The sequence below is a fragment of the Diadema setosum genome, chromosome 17, assembly GCF_964275005.1.
Source record: "Diadema setosum chromosome 17, eeDiaSeto1, whole genome shotgun sequence".
Taxonomy (NCBI): domain Eukaryota; kingdom Metazoa; phylum Echinodermata; class Echinoidea; order Diadematoida; family Diadematidae; genus Diadema; species Diadema setosum.
In genome coordinates this window covers 27,995,205-28,009,510 of record NC_092701.1, presented here as the reverse complement: position 1 = coordinate 28,009,510, position 14,306 = coordinate 27,995,205, and the positions used below count along the sequence as shown (strand labels likewise).

General features: G+C 40.1%; 1 protein-coding gene across 1 annotated transcript in view; it reads left to right on the top strand.

Moving 5' to 3' along the window:
* LOC140240800 (endoplasmic reticulum transmembrane helix translocase-like) overlaps window positions 1-14,306 on the top strand; it is a 39,108-nt gene that overhangs the window by 11,844 nt on the left and 12,958 nt on the right. Inside the window, exons 3-11 of the mRNA XM_072320576.1 lie at window positions 279-472; window positions 913-1,032; window positions 1,609-1,717; window positions 2,287-2,463; window positions 9,224-9,353; window positions 9,749-9,804; window positions 11,261-11,387; window positions 13,231-13,368; window positions 14,118-14,238. Of these exons, the coding sequence (XP_072176677.1) occupies window positions 279-472; window positions 913-1,032; window positions 1,609-1,717; window positions 2,287-2,463; window positions 9,224-9,353; window positions 9,749-9,804; window positions 11,261-11,387; window positions 13,231-13,368; window positions 14,118-14,238 (1,172 nt within the window). The remainder of the gene's footprint in view (window positions 1-278; window positions 473-912; window positions 1,033-1,608; window positions 1,718-2,286; window positions 2,464-9,223; window positions 9,354-9,748; window positions 9,805-11,260; window positions 11,388-13,230; window positions 13,369-14,117; window positions 14,239-14,306) is intronic.

The window sequence follows — 14,306 nt, the reverse complement described above, 5'->3', positions numbered from 1 at the left end:
TCATTTGCACATACAACTTGTACATACAACTTGTACATGTACAGTGTACCAGTATTCTAATTATGATGAGATGAAAACTTTTCCTCACATTCTTACAGTCAAAATCAGTGATGGTAAATGTGAGATGTATAAAAATGGTGGCAGAAAGGAATACCTTCAAGAGTGTGTTGTTGCCTGTTTTTTTGTGGAAATTTGAAATTAGAAGTGGTACATTTAAGCATTTATTGTGTACCCTCACATTATTTTCTTCCAACTTTACTCTTGTCATCTCCACATAGCATCCCACCACAGGCAAGAGGGACCTGTGGTTCACGTTCCAGAAGACCAAGTACGTGTACGATGCCGAGGAGAAGAAGCGCTTCACGGCTCTGGAGTTCCCCATCAACCTCCCCTTCAAGACGTACCAGTCCTGGAAGGGTTATCAGGAGGACACGGAGGTGGCCGCAGCCAAGAAGTCTTTTGGTGACAATCAGTGAGTTAAAAAGCACAACCCCAACTTGTCATTGCCAACATATGTAAATGGGTTGCCAGTGGTATTGACAAGGTTAAAGGAACTTTAGAGTGTTTGTTTGTTTGTTTTTTTCCATATTTATGCTTGACCCTGTCTTATGAGTCAATAAAATGATTCTTGGGTTTTGGGGCGCTTGTTTTGATTTGATTTGATTTGTTTTGTTTTTCTCTTAGACAGTTGGCAGATGTTATTGTAGATGTTTAGTGATGCATTATACAATGATCAGGCAACACATTTTACAAAGAATGTGTAATATATAATGTATCTGCTGTATTTGTATGTGGATATATGGATGAGTGTACATAAACAGATTGGTAAAGATTGACAACTAGATCAGTTAACAGTTGCTCACTACGCACTGGTCAATGTATGCTTTACATTCATTTTTCTGCACTCCACAGGTTGACCATGGAGCCACCAGAGTTCAAGGAACTATTCAAGGAGAGAGCCACCGCCCCTTTCTTTGTGTTCCAAGTCTTCTGCGTGGCCCTGTGGTGTCTAGATGAGTACTGGTATTACAGGTATGTAACACCGTGATAGCTGTTGCAACTGGTAGTGCCTTTTAGACAGTGAATGATAAATGTTTGTGTGTAAATTTAATTTTATTGATAAGATTTGGGATGTGCAAGTGAATTTTGATTGCAAGTAGAATTTTGTTGTGAAAATATCCTGACATCTTTATCAAACATTCGTCATTCAGATATCCAGTGTCAGGAGTTGATAGATCTGTATAACTTAAGTAATGGCTATCTAGCCAAGATGTGAAATTTTTGGTGCTGCAGTTTATGCGTGTATTGATTACCCATATGTATACATTGCTTTGAACAATCTAATATTAGCTGATAAAGTTACAAGTGTAAGATCATGAAAAAACAACAACAATGTTACTTTGTATGATAGTCAAGTTCAGCATTATTTTAGGGGGGAAGCGCACTGTGTAAGTATGGTAAGTCAGATCTTGATTTTAGTTAACATCTGCTGCAGGTATTCCATGTTCTTGGGTAGATGGCAGACAGCTAAAATGTCTAATACCCACTCTCCATGCAACCCTGTTTAGTGGGTCAATGCACTTTGCTTATTCTAACTTTGCACTGCAGTGTCTTTACACTCTTCATGCTGGTCACGTTTGAGGCTACCTTGGTTCACCAGCAGCTGAGGAACTTGACCGAAATCAGGAAAATGGGCAACAAACCTTTCATGGTTCAGGTAATGAAGTTTGCAGTGATATGTGTGGTCCAGAAATGTTCTAACTTTCCATTCTTTGGTCCAGGTTTCCAGCTGTTTCCAGCTGTCCTTGAACATAGTTTAGTGATAATAATGTTAATAATAATAAGGGGTATTTATAATGCCCTTTACCACTCACTCTCAAAGGGCATGAGCAATCTCTCACACAGTATAAAAGAGAGAAAGAAGTAGAAGAAAGAAAGAATTCAGAAATTCAGAAAATTATTTGATTTTTTTTTCTTTGTGTTTGTGTGTGTGTGTGTGTGGGGGTGGGGGGGTTAGGTGTATGAATTGTTTTGTTTTAATATCTCAGTTTGATTGTAAACTACTTTTACCACATAAAGAAATTCAGGAATTATGTCCATCAGAAAGACTACCATCAAGTGTGATAAAAGATAGATTACAGTTAGACCATCTAACTTTATGTCTACCTCAAACAACAAGAAGACTTCTAGGCTTTGAAGCTCAATTACTTGTCTTGGCTGCCACGCAAGGAAAGCCTCAGATCCTTCATGAACGGATGAGACTTTCTTTCCATTCTCTTGGTGTAGGTCTTCCGGAACCGCAAGTGGCGCCCCATCCTCAGCAGCGAGCTTGTGCCCGGGGACATCTGCTCGATCACCCGTTCCCATAACGACAACCCCGTCCCCTGCGACATGCTGCTCCTGCGGGGACCATGCATCGTGGATGAGTCAATGCTCACGGGAGAGTCTGTGCCTCAGATGAAAGTAAGAGTTCATGGAAAAAAATTCTAATTTTTTTTTGCAAGCCATTGAATGGTGTGTAATCAAATATTATTTCTATTCTCTTGACAACAAAGTGATGTATTCATCAAAATTTACGTTATGGGTATTGAAGTACATTGTTTTTTCAATCATTTTAAAAGCAAAGAACTGCAGCCTGAAAAAAAAAAAAAAAAAAAAATCCTTACTGAAGCTTCAGTGCATTTTACCAGATTTGATTGATCACACTGTGCATGTGATAGAAGCGTATCCGGGCACTTACCCCCTGGGCAACCACCCTCTGGATAACTACCACCCGGATAATTACCCACCAGGTCTATTCCCCCTTAGGGCAACTACCCCCCGGACAACTACCCTCCTAGGGCAATCACCCTCCTGGGCCATTACCCCCTAGGACAACTACCACCCGGTCATCTACCCTCCTAGGGCATCTACCCCCAATGGCAATTACCCCTAGGACATCTACCCCCCAGATAATTACCCCCTTGGTAACTACCCCCTGGATGACTACCCCCCGGATAACTACCCCCCAGATAACTACCACCCGGATAGCTACCCCCTGGATAACTACCCCCCGGATAACTACCCCTGGATAACTACCCCCTGGGTAACTACCCCCCGGATAATTACCCCCTGGATAACTACCACCCGGATAACAACTCCCCGGATAACTACCCCCCGGATAACTACCCCCAGGATAACTACCACCCGGATTACTACCCCCCCCCCCCTTAACCATACCCCGAACCCCCCCCCCCCCCCGCCCCGAAAGTTACCACCCGTTGTAATCTTTCCATAAGTTCATAACACCATATCAGAAGATGCACCTTTCTCTTACACTGTCATCATTTACTCTTTTGGCTTGTCATTTTCTACCGTTATAACACATTAGACGATAAACATAAGAAAAGGAGAGTTGATTGCACTGCAATTCATATTCCCTTAACATTAGCGAGGGACCCTTCGATTAAAGCCATAATTTCTGATAGGATCCGGGCACGGTTTTATAAAAGTTATCAGTCCTGATAAGCTGTCAGTTCCACACAATTACCAATCGTTGTAGGTCGATCAAAGCAGGTCCATGGTAACAAGTCAGTGACTCGAGCTTATCAATCAAGCAGAACCCATGGTTTTATTGAAATTATTAGAGACTAACAAGATGTCATAACTGGCAACTTTTATCAAACGGTGCCCTAATCTGTCATAAGAGTAAAATTACAGCTTGTTTTACATACAAGTAGAATTGTGCTAGTTTTCAAATTAAATGTTCTCGACACTGAACTCAAGTTCAAATATAAGTTAGTCTGATTAGAAAGAGTAAAATATTACGAGTTTAACGGTATTTCTTTTCTTTTCTTTTTTTTTTATACAAAACACCCCTAGTTGTTAACGAAGTCTTTTGTCCTGCACCCTCTTTTTGAATAGATCTATAGAGAGTTGTAGTTGACAGAACCCTTTTTGCATTATAGGGCTGCTCTGTTTTATCCCGGCCATGCAAGAGTATTTTTTTTTCACAAAAATTTGAAACCTTCTTGGAATAACATGCTCTTTAATATTTCGTAAGGGGTTTCTAATTATCTCACCCAAAAGATGTTTAAAACCTGAAGTTAGGTCTCGACTAAAACCAGACGATATGAAAAAATGTTGTTTTTTTTTTTTCCAATTCAAATAGCAAACGTTGTTCGAAAATAAAAATGAGAGACGTAATTTTCTGGGGGAGAGTTACTGTAAGAGGGGTGATTGGTTGGAGCCTAATTTTAATAAGGAGTAATTGTCAAGGGAGGTAATGCTCCGCGGTGATCATACCAAGGAGGTGACAATCTCTTCCCACATCCTTGATAAGTACTAGTTGTTAATGCCCAATGATGCAGTAGGGCAATTCTGAAATGAGCGTTAACGGTATAACAGTAAAATAGTTACAAAATTGATGAAACAATGCAAAGAAAGCAAATTAAGACAGAGACGAAGTACACAAGTAAAGATACAGTGCACTCCCGTTACAACGAACACGGTTATAACGAAATTTCGTTATAACGAAGCAAAACTTCTGGTCCCAAAATTATCGCCATTAAAGTCTATGGTACAAAATTCGCTTATAACGAAGACGGTTATAACAAAATTTTCGTTACCACGCAGTCTTTTCTGAGCGCCACTGACAAAGAAAAACAAAAGAAATGTGCTCCTTTACAACGAAATGCGGATCGCATTCAAAAATGCGTAGCGGAACAAGCATTTTTATAGCGTCTCTGCATGCATGAGCGAACGCTTCACATCATTGTATGTTCACTCCGTGTATCACGCACAGTTTCCGAGGGGAACTTGCGTTATTGTAATACAATAATCTGAATTCAGATAAGGTTTGTTTCATTGTTCCGAAGTCCTTTGATACAAAACACACATTTTGATACAACTAAATGTCCGTAATAGTTCGGAAATGAAATATTAAGCACATTTTGGCGTTATTCCAAAGGTTCGTTAATCCCATGATAAAATATGGTTCTTATTCTTATTCTTATTCTTATACGGTTCGTTAGTCCGAAAATGATAGGAATTCAAAACGTTCGTTAATCGGAACATTACAAAAAGAATCGTTAATCCATGGTGGAAAAAGGTGAGTACAGTAACAAAACTTAAGAATTGCAATCCTTATAATCGTCTTAAGATGAATAAATTTTCGAAATAACTAACCTGTCTACTTTTTTTTTCATTAACAAACTTTCTTCGGAATAACGAACCTTATTTCATTTCGGATGAAAAAGCCTTCGGAACAACGAACTTTCTGAATAGTGAACCTTTCTCATTTTTTTTGATTTATAGTTAACCTTCAGAATGACGAACCTCATTTCATTTTCAGATCAACGAACCTTCGGAAAATGAACAATATATTATTTTAACTTAAATTATGAACTTTCGGAATAATGATTCTTTGGAAATGCGAACCTTCAGATAAACAAACCATCGGAATCCCGGGAATGGCAAAACTTCGGAATAAGGAGCCTTCGGAGTAACGTAGTTAAGTAAAAAAAAAATAAATAAATAATAACCTTTGGAATATCGAACTGTAACCAAATCCTACACCGTCATTTTCTACACATGTGCGACAACACAAACAACTTTATGCTCTTTTTAAAATGTAATATTTAAACGAAATTAAAAAGGTACTCTCCCATTTCACATAGCTTTCCAGCGTATGATGAGGATTCAACAAACAAAAATTTATTTTTATGCGTGGTTTCCTTCTTTTCGTTATACATTGCATATTATTATAACGATATTTCGCTAAAACGAAAAAAACAAAAACAAACAAACAACTGTCGGTCCTGGGCATTTCGTCCTAACGGGAGTGCACTGCACATGAACACACACGAGATAAATCCCTTGTAATGAGAGAAAGAGGAAAGGTGAGTAATGAATGACAGGAATAGACTACCTTCACGGTACATGGACAGAGAAAAGCGAGAGGGAAGAGGAAGATGATGGGTCAAAACCAGGGCACGTGAGGCATGAGATATAAGCTCCTCAAAATAAAGAAGTGTTACATGGAGTTGTGGTAAACGATAGACGATTGTAGTTTTAAAAAAAATGCTAAAAGTGAAGTGTAACATTTCTTCAAAATGTCTTTAGTTCAATGGTAAAGGCATTCAAACTTAAAACTTCTTTTATACTACTATCAAGAGAAATCCGAAATTTCGGAACAGTAAAAGAAAATACAGATTTAGCGAAAATAGTTTTGGTTAAAGGCATTGACATTTACTGGATTACCGGGTAGGATATGCAGGGACAGTTTCGTTTTTGATGAACATAGAGTCAAAATACAGAAGGGAGGAATTAAGCTTGTACATAAATCATCCTAAATGCAAACGATACATATCGTAAATCCTTAAGATGTTGTTTTCATAAGATGAAGTATCAGTATGGCATCTCCGTGATTCCTGGCAAATGATACAAAGAACTTCGTTTCCTTTAGTAATAATATTCTTTTTATTAAAAGTAAAAGTTGGGGGGGGGGGGCAATGACCCGGGAGGTAGTTAATTGATTGGTGCACTGTCCTGGGGGTAATTTTCCTTTTGATAGTTATATAGGGGAGGGGGAGTTATAGGCCTACTTATCCGGGGTAATCATCCACGGGAAGTTATCGGAGGGGGTAGTTATCGGGTGGAAGTTATATGGGGTCTAGTTATCGGAGGAATGGGTAGTTAACCTGGGGATAATTATACTGGTGGTAATCATCTGGGGGGTAGTTATCCGGAGGGTAATTATCCGGGGGGTAGTTATCCGGGGGTTAGTTATCCGGGAGGTAGTTATCCGGGGGGTAGTTATCCGGGGGGTAGTTACCCAGGGGGTAGTACTCCGGGGGGTAGTTATCCAGAGGGTAGTTCTCCGAGGGGTAGTTACCCAGGGGGTAGTTCTCCGGGGGGTAGTTATCCAGGGGGTAGTTATCCGAGGGGGTAGTTATCCAGGGGTAGTTATCCGAGGGGTAGTTATCCAGGGGGTAGTTTTCCTAAGGGGGAATATCCCTGGGGGGTGATTGCCCTAGGAGGGTAGTTGTCCGGGGGGTAGTTGTCCTAGGGGGCAATTACCCTGGAGGGTAATTGCCCTTGGAGGGTAGCTGTCCGGGGGGTAGTTGCCCTAGGGGGGAATTTTCCTGAGGGGTAATTATCCGGGTGGTAGTTATCCGGAGGGTGGTTTTCCAGGGGGTACTGTTCCTAGAACCGATAGAAGACAACAGGGGATTTTTTATGCCTCCGCCACGAAGTGGTGCCAGAGGCATTATGTTTTCGGGTTGTCCGTCCGTCCGTACGTCCGTCCGCTTTCGTTTACGCGATAACTTGAGTAATATTTACTGGAATTTTACCAAACTTGGTCCAAGTATGAAGTACGATGGGGCAATTATTTGATTAGATTTTGGGTGAAATCGGCTGAAGGTCAAAGGTCAAGGTCAAATCATGAAATTGTATCCGTTTACGCGATAACTCAAGACTGGATGGAGCAAATTTCACCAAACTTTGTTGGAGGATGATGTACGATGGGACAATTACTTGATTAGTTTTTCAGTGAAATGGGACAGAGGTCAAAGGTCAAAGATCAAGGTCAAATCCTAAAATTTATCTGTTTACGTGATAACTCAAAACTGGATGAAGCAGCTTTCACCAAACTTGGTCCAAGGATGATGTATAATAGGACAATTAGTTGAGTAGATTTTAGTGACATTGGCAAGAGGTCAAAGGTCAAAAGGTCAAGGTCAAATGCTACAAATGTTGCAATTTCCCCCATATCTATGCAATGCCCGAAGGTATTTTCTTGAAACTTGGTATGGACATGTACTACTGCGTAAAGATTCTCCAGAGAGAGTTTCATGTCATAAGGTCAAAGGTCAAAACGTCAAAGGTTAGGTGAAAATGTTGCAATATTACTTTTCTCTCAAATGCTTCAATGTATCTTCGTGGAACTTGGTACATATGCATGTACTGTCTGGCAGGGATTATCTAGGGAATTTAGGGGTCATGGGTCAATAGTCAGGGGTCAAAGGTCAAGGTCAACTCCTCAAAATTTTACTATTTCCCTCATATACTAGTATATGCAATGCTTGCATTATTAGTTTCAAAACTTAATACATGCATTACCTAATGGAGATTCTCCGGGAAATTTCCAGCCAGAAGGTCAAAGGTTAAGGGTCAAAGGCCAGGTTTCAATGCCCCCCCCAAAAAAAAAAAAAAAAAAAAAATCTATTTTGTACCGTCATCACACTCTTTCTTCGTACCTTGGAAATTACTCATTGCATAAACTTTCCCAAAATTCCCCAAATATGTGTACCTGCACTCTTAGAAAATTATAGCAAACCCAGTTCAAGACATTTCTGACAAACCTGTCATTTCAATATTTTGCCAGTTATGTGAAACTGGCATGGATCACACATTGTGAAGACATTGTACTATACGCCTATTGGGAGAATCATTCATTATGGCGGAGGCATCAGTCGCCATAGCGACATTTCTAGTTTTTTTTCTACTTTTGTAGCAAGTACAACTGCAGTTTTCTCCATAAATTATTATATAAAACAGTCCTCTGATGTTTTGGGGATATTCATTTCAGTTTTGCACATTTCAGAATCTAAACAGCAGCAGGGATTATTCAGCATCAGCTGCTCTAATGCTCACAGTGATTTATTTCATAACTGGCAGTTAATTTCTTTGTCCCCCCTAACCCATCTCTGTGAAGTAAGCTATCCCTTGATCTTGGCATACAAAGATATTTGGAAGTAGAAGCGTTGAATGAGCACAAACCTCCACAAAGGCCGTGGTTCTTGAATGTCATGCGTGTAGAATGTAGAAAAGAAATCATCTGTTCCAACTTCAACATTGAACTTATCCTGAAAATCTTGTTAAAATCCATTCTTAATTTTTTGATCAAGACTGCTAACAGGCAAATTAGCAAGTGCTAGCCAATAAACTACAATGTATGTGCTAGAGGTAATGAGGATGGCTGACTTCTATTTCTCTTGAGAGTCTTGGTGGATATGACTTGTGATAGTTGGAATGCTCTGCCACTGAGAATAAATCAATTCGGTATGTATGGACACTGGTTTGTGTATCTTTGAAAATTGCATTACCATGGTTTTTAGTGCACTATCACAATCAAACCTCTTTGTAAACAAAATGCCATATTTGCTTATCTTAGCATTGATTATTGAAGGCAAATGAGAAACAAAGATGGCCCTCATTAAAATCTCTCTGACCATTTCAGGAGCCAGTGGAGGGCCTGGACCCAGACAATGTCCTGGACCTCCAGATGGACGGCAAGCTGCATGTTCTGTTTGGGGGCACCAAGGTGGTCCAGCACTCGCCCCCGAGCAAATCGGCTCCGGGACTCAAAGGTAAAAAAAGTATTCCTCTTTAATACTTTGGACTGTTGATGAACTTAGGATGTGTGCCAGAGACTTCAGACATAGAGACATAATTTGGGTTTCCTAGGCCTAAAAATAATGTCCACACTGTTAAGTTGAATGAATAAACATTGGAACTTCAAGAGTATTGTATGTATACATGGATATTTACATTGAATCAGCTGGATTGTAATAGACCACACAATATGAGTTTTCCCTCTCAGATATAGTGACTTCAAGTAGGAGATTTGATGTAACAGTAACTTCATCCGCTCATCTTTGTAACATTATGTTTAAAGGCTTCTTCTAGTTTGCCCAGCTTGTCTTAACACTCAATGTAACATATGGTGTACATGGAATCCAATGTTTTTTGTTTGTCTTGGCAGCTACGGACAATGGATGTATAGCATACGTTTTGCGCACTGGCTTCAATACTTCTCAGGTATGTTTTGGATGTGGGGTTTTGTTGAAAAACATATTTTAAAGGACTTTTGAGAATTATCTGTCTGTCGGGTAAATTATTCTAATTGAATAGAGCTGAAAGTGCTTGATTTGATTTCTAGAAAGGCCTAAAAATTTGATCAAGTTTCATACCATCACTTGTTATTCTTAACCCTAACTAGGCCGGGCTATTTAGGTAGATCATAGAGCCGGGGGGGGGGGGGGGGGCCTCCCAGGCCCCCCCTCCAGATCTCGGCCGTTGACCACGCGATCGCGACGAAAATTGGCACACACATTGCCTACAATGTAATCTAAATTACTATGAAGTTAGATTTTTAAAAAAAAAATTTCATTTATGCTAAATTATGCTAATTTATGCATAATGATGCATGAAATCAGACAATTTGGTATAAATCACTAAATAAAGCTCGAAATGGGCACATTTTTTTTTTGTAAATATTCTTTTTAGTGTCCTAAGCAAATATAAGAGAAAAAAATTGAGCCATCCGAAAAAATTTCTTAAGTATTTTATTGTTTTTTGAATTTCTTATGTACGTTGTATTTCTTTGTTTTTTCGACTTTATGTTTTTCATTATTTTTTCGATGAAACTTGTCCATGACATTGTTTCGAACAAGAAAATATGTTATTAGTTGATTTTAATTAATAAAACCCCAAAATAATCATGCTTTTATGAAATTTGACTGTAAGCACAGTTTCCATTGAAATTGTACACGAATTCACGTTTTTGAGCAATTTTTGGTCTGACATGCATGTACATATTTATGCGAAACTTCGGAACCGCACGCCCGGGCATCGCAAATTTGGTGTCAAAAGATGCGGGAGACTCGGCAGAAAAAAGTCATGAAACGTCGCGGCGATAGCTTATCACGTTAGCGATACATCGCGCGGAACGTCGAGGGGGGGGGGCTCGGAGGCCCCCCCCCCCCCCCCGGCCTAGTTAGGGTTAAAGAAAAGGCAAAATCCATGGAACAAATGCTCTCTTGACTTGCAACACGAACTCATCCCATCTTAGATATAGTAATATCCCATAGGCTCTGTACATGCAACACTAAATGCCTGCACGCAGTGATTTAAACATGCCAAAAAGATATGTTCGGTAAACCTCAATGCCAAGTCTATTGTCATCAGACTTTAATATAGAACAAGGAAACCTTGTTATAATAATGAGGACTTAAAGACCATGGCAATAATCTTGTTATATCTGGTTACTCACCATATCAGAGTACAGAAACAAAGAGATGTATAGTGTTAGAACCTGCTCAACCAGCTTGTTATAGGAGGATTTTGTTATATCCGACCTCCCCTCAACAACGAGGTTGTGCTGTACTTGAAACGGAACCTCTTCAGGCATGAACGTCAAAAGTAGTGATGGGTCATTCAGAATGGATTTTGTGGTCTGATGTTGTGGTGCATCCCTCCCTCTCTGCCATCTTAGGGGAAACTCCTCAGCACCATCCTCTTTGGGGTGAAGCGGGTGACGGCCAACAACCTGGAGACGTTTCTCTTCATCCTCTTCCTCCTCATCTTCGCCATCGCGGCAGCCTCATACGTCTGGATCGAAGGTCAGCTCTAATTGCTAACTTCTACCTATTTGTGGGCAAAGAATGGGGTGATGATATTCTGTCTCTGCCATCATGGGGGGGGGGGGGGTAGAGATTCTGTCTGGGATTGTTGGCATGACACCACTTGTCCCTCAGTGGCATGTGGATTCAGTGAAACATCTCTCAGATTTCTATTGAAATGTTAAAATAATGAGCATTTAGTTATGACTGAATCTTTGAACCCCTGGGATACTTGATGTAAATATAATTTGAGGGGTTTATATGACATCATCAATTTGAGGGGTTTATATGGCACTATCTCCATGCTCTTATGCATACTGTAATACTTATTTCTTCTGTCTTTGTCCTGCAAAGTATGTTCATAAATATATTTCCCAATTTTGTTCTTCATTGCATAATTGCTGAATAAACTCAAGTAGAGACACCTGCGGTGTTTTCCCACACAAATATTGTGAAGCAGACATGTACAGTATACACCTCAGCTCCTGAAAATTTTGAAGTCCTGCATCCAAGTTACTGTTACACTGTAGTGTGCAGCTGTTCAAGGTAGAGTGTACTGCAACCCTTTACTTTCAGCCAGCCACCATGGCAATTATTAAAATGCCCACAGCTAATTGTTGTGTAGGTGAGGCAAAGGGAAATATAGTAATTGGCGTTGGTGATTTCACTTTTTATGCCTCCGCAACGAAGTGGCCGGAGGCATTATGTTTTCGGGTCGTCCGTCCGTGTGTACGTCCGTCCGTACGTCCGTCCGTCCCGTTTTGTTTTTGTCGATATCTCAAGAACCGTGTGGTGGTTTTACATCAAACTTGGTATGAGGGTATATCCTTGGGGGATAATACTTTGTGTGGATTTTAGGGTCACAGGGTCAAAGGTCAAAGGTCACAGATTATTTTGTGAAAAAAAATTTGAAATTTCATGTTTTTCTCCATATCTCGCAAATGGTTCAAGATATCTTCATGGAACTTAGTATATATGCTTGTACCGATGGGCAGTGATTATCTAGGGAAGTTGGGGTCATGGGTCAAAGGTCAGGGGGTCAAAGGTCAAGGTCAACTCCTCAAAATATCACCACTTTCCTTAAAATGCAATATGCCTGAAGGTTTTTGTTTTTGTTTTAACTTGATGTATGCATGTATTACCCAATATATATTCTGTGGGAAGTTTCTTGCCAAAAGGTCAAAGGTCAAAAGGTCAAAGGTCAAGTGAAAGTGCTGAATTGCAATTTTTCCCCCATATCTCAAAAGTAACTCAAGGTATCATCATGAAACTTACATATTTATGCATGTTCAACCTAACAGTGATTCTCTTTGGAACTGTGAGGTCAAAGGTCAAAGGCCAGGTTTAGATAATGCTATTTTCCCATTTGATACTGAAATTATACTTTTTCTCAATACCTTGAAAATTACTCAATGCATAAACTTATAAAAGGGTCAAAAGTCAAGTAAAAATCATCAGTTCCCCAAATACCTGCACTCTGACATTTCAATCATTCATCCAATTGAACCTAGTTCTAGGAAAGTGAACATTCAGCACATTTGTGGCAAACCTGTCATTTTAATATTTTGCCACTTGTGTGAAACTGTCATCACACATTGTCAAGACATTGTACTATAGACCTATTAGGAGAACCATGCTTTATGGCGGAGGCATATCAGTCGCCGTAGCGATATATCTAGTTTGGTGCTGCATGGAATCAGAGCATTAATACACTGGTAATTTTTATGACACAAGAGTCTATAGTTGTCCTTCACTTTCCACCACAGTTCATATCATAATGAATGTGGAATGCATGGCTTTTTTAGATGAAGTAGTATTGAAGATCCTCTCCACTTTGTCACAGGCACCAAGGACCCGACTCGCAACAAGTACAAGTTGTTCCTGGAGTGTACCCTCATACTGACGTCCGTCGTCCCCCCGGAGCTCCCCATCGAGCTGTCTTTGGCTGTCAACTCTTCTCTGCTGGCCCTCACGAAGCTAGGCAAGTTTGGAAAGCCAATGAAGAGCATCACATGAGCATCACATACCTATTTCGCCCTCTCCCCCTTTTAGCCACTCCCCTCTATCACTTTCATACACTCTCTTCTTTTTGTGCCCATGACCTGTAGCCCTCGCAGGTTTCCCTCCCCCCCCCCTTCCCCTTTTCTCTCTGCACTTTCCCCTTTTCCCTCTCTTCCTCCCCTTCCCTATTTCCATGTCTTCCCCCTTCCCTCTCCCCCTTCCTCCCCCTTCCCCCTTCCCCCCTCCTATTTCACCTTCCCTCTTCTCCAACCCTTGCCCAATTCCCCAAGCTAGATGCTCACATGGTACTGTTACATCAAAGAATCCTGAAGATGTTGTTTGGAATTTTGTTGTATTTGTTCCTTAGTAGTGGTAGAAACATCCTAACAGTATAGGGGTATTAAAAAGCAAATTACTACAAAGGACCGAGCAAGATATCCCAGCATTAGTGTTATTACATTTTCTCCATATATTTGTCCATGATGAAATGGGTATATTACTTGCATGCACTATGGAGAAGTGTAACTGGAGAAAGGCATTTGTAGCATTCTCTTATTTTCATGTGTAGTACCTGGAAGACTGCAATGTTGATATTCCTCACTGCATGATGTACCAGTGAGTGAAAAAGAAATTAGATATTAGTCTAAACATTTTTATAAAAATATATTGCATTTGCTATTCAAGGAGACAATGACAAATTCTAATTCAGTCATTCTTTGTGACTTGCAGGTGTCTACTGCACAGAGCCATTCCGCATTCCATTTGCTGGCAAAGTGGACATCTGCTGCTTCGACAAGACCGGTACACTGACCAGTGATAACCTGGTGGTTGAGGGTGTAGCAGGATTACAGTAAGTAGTACATTGATTTAATTGTTTAATTTGTTCATATGATAGACCTACAACTTCATATTATTTTG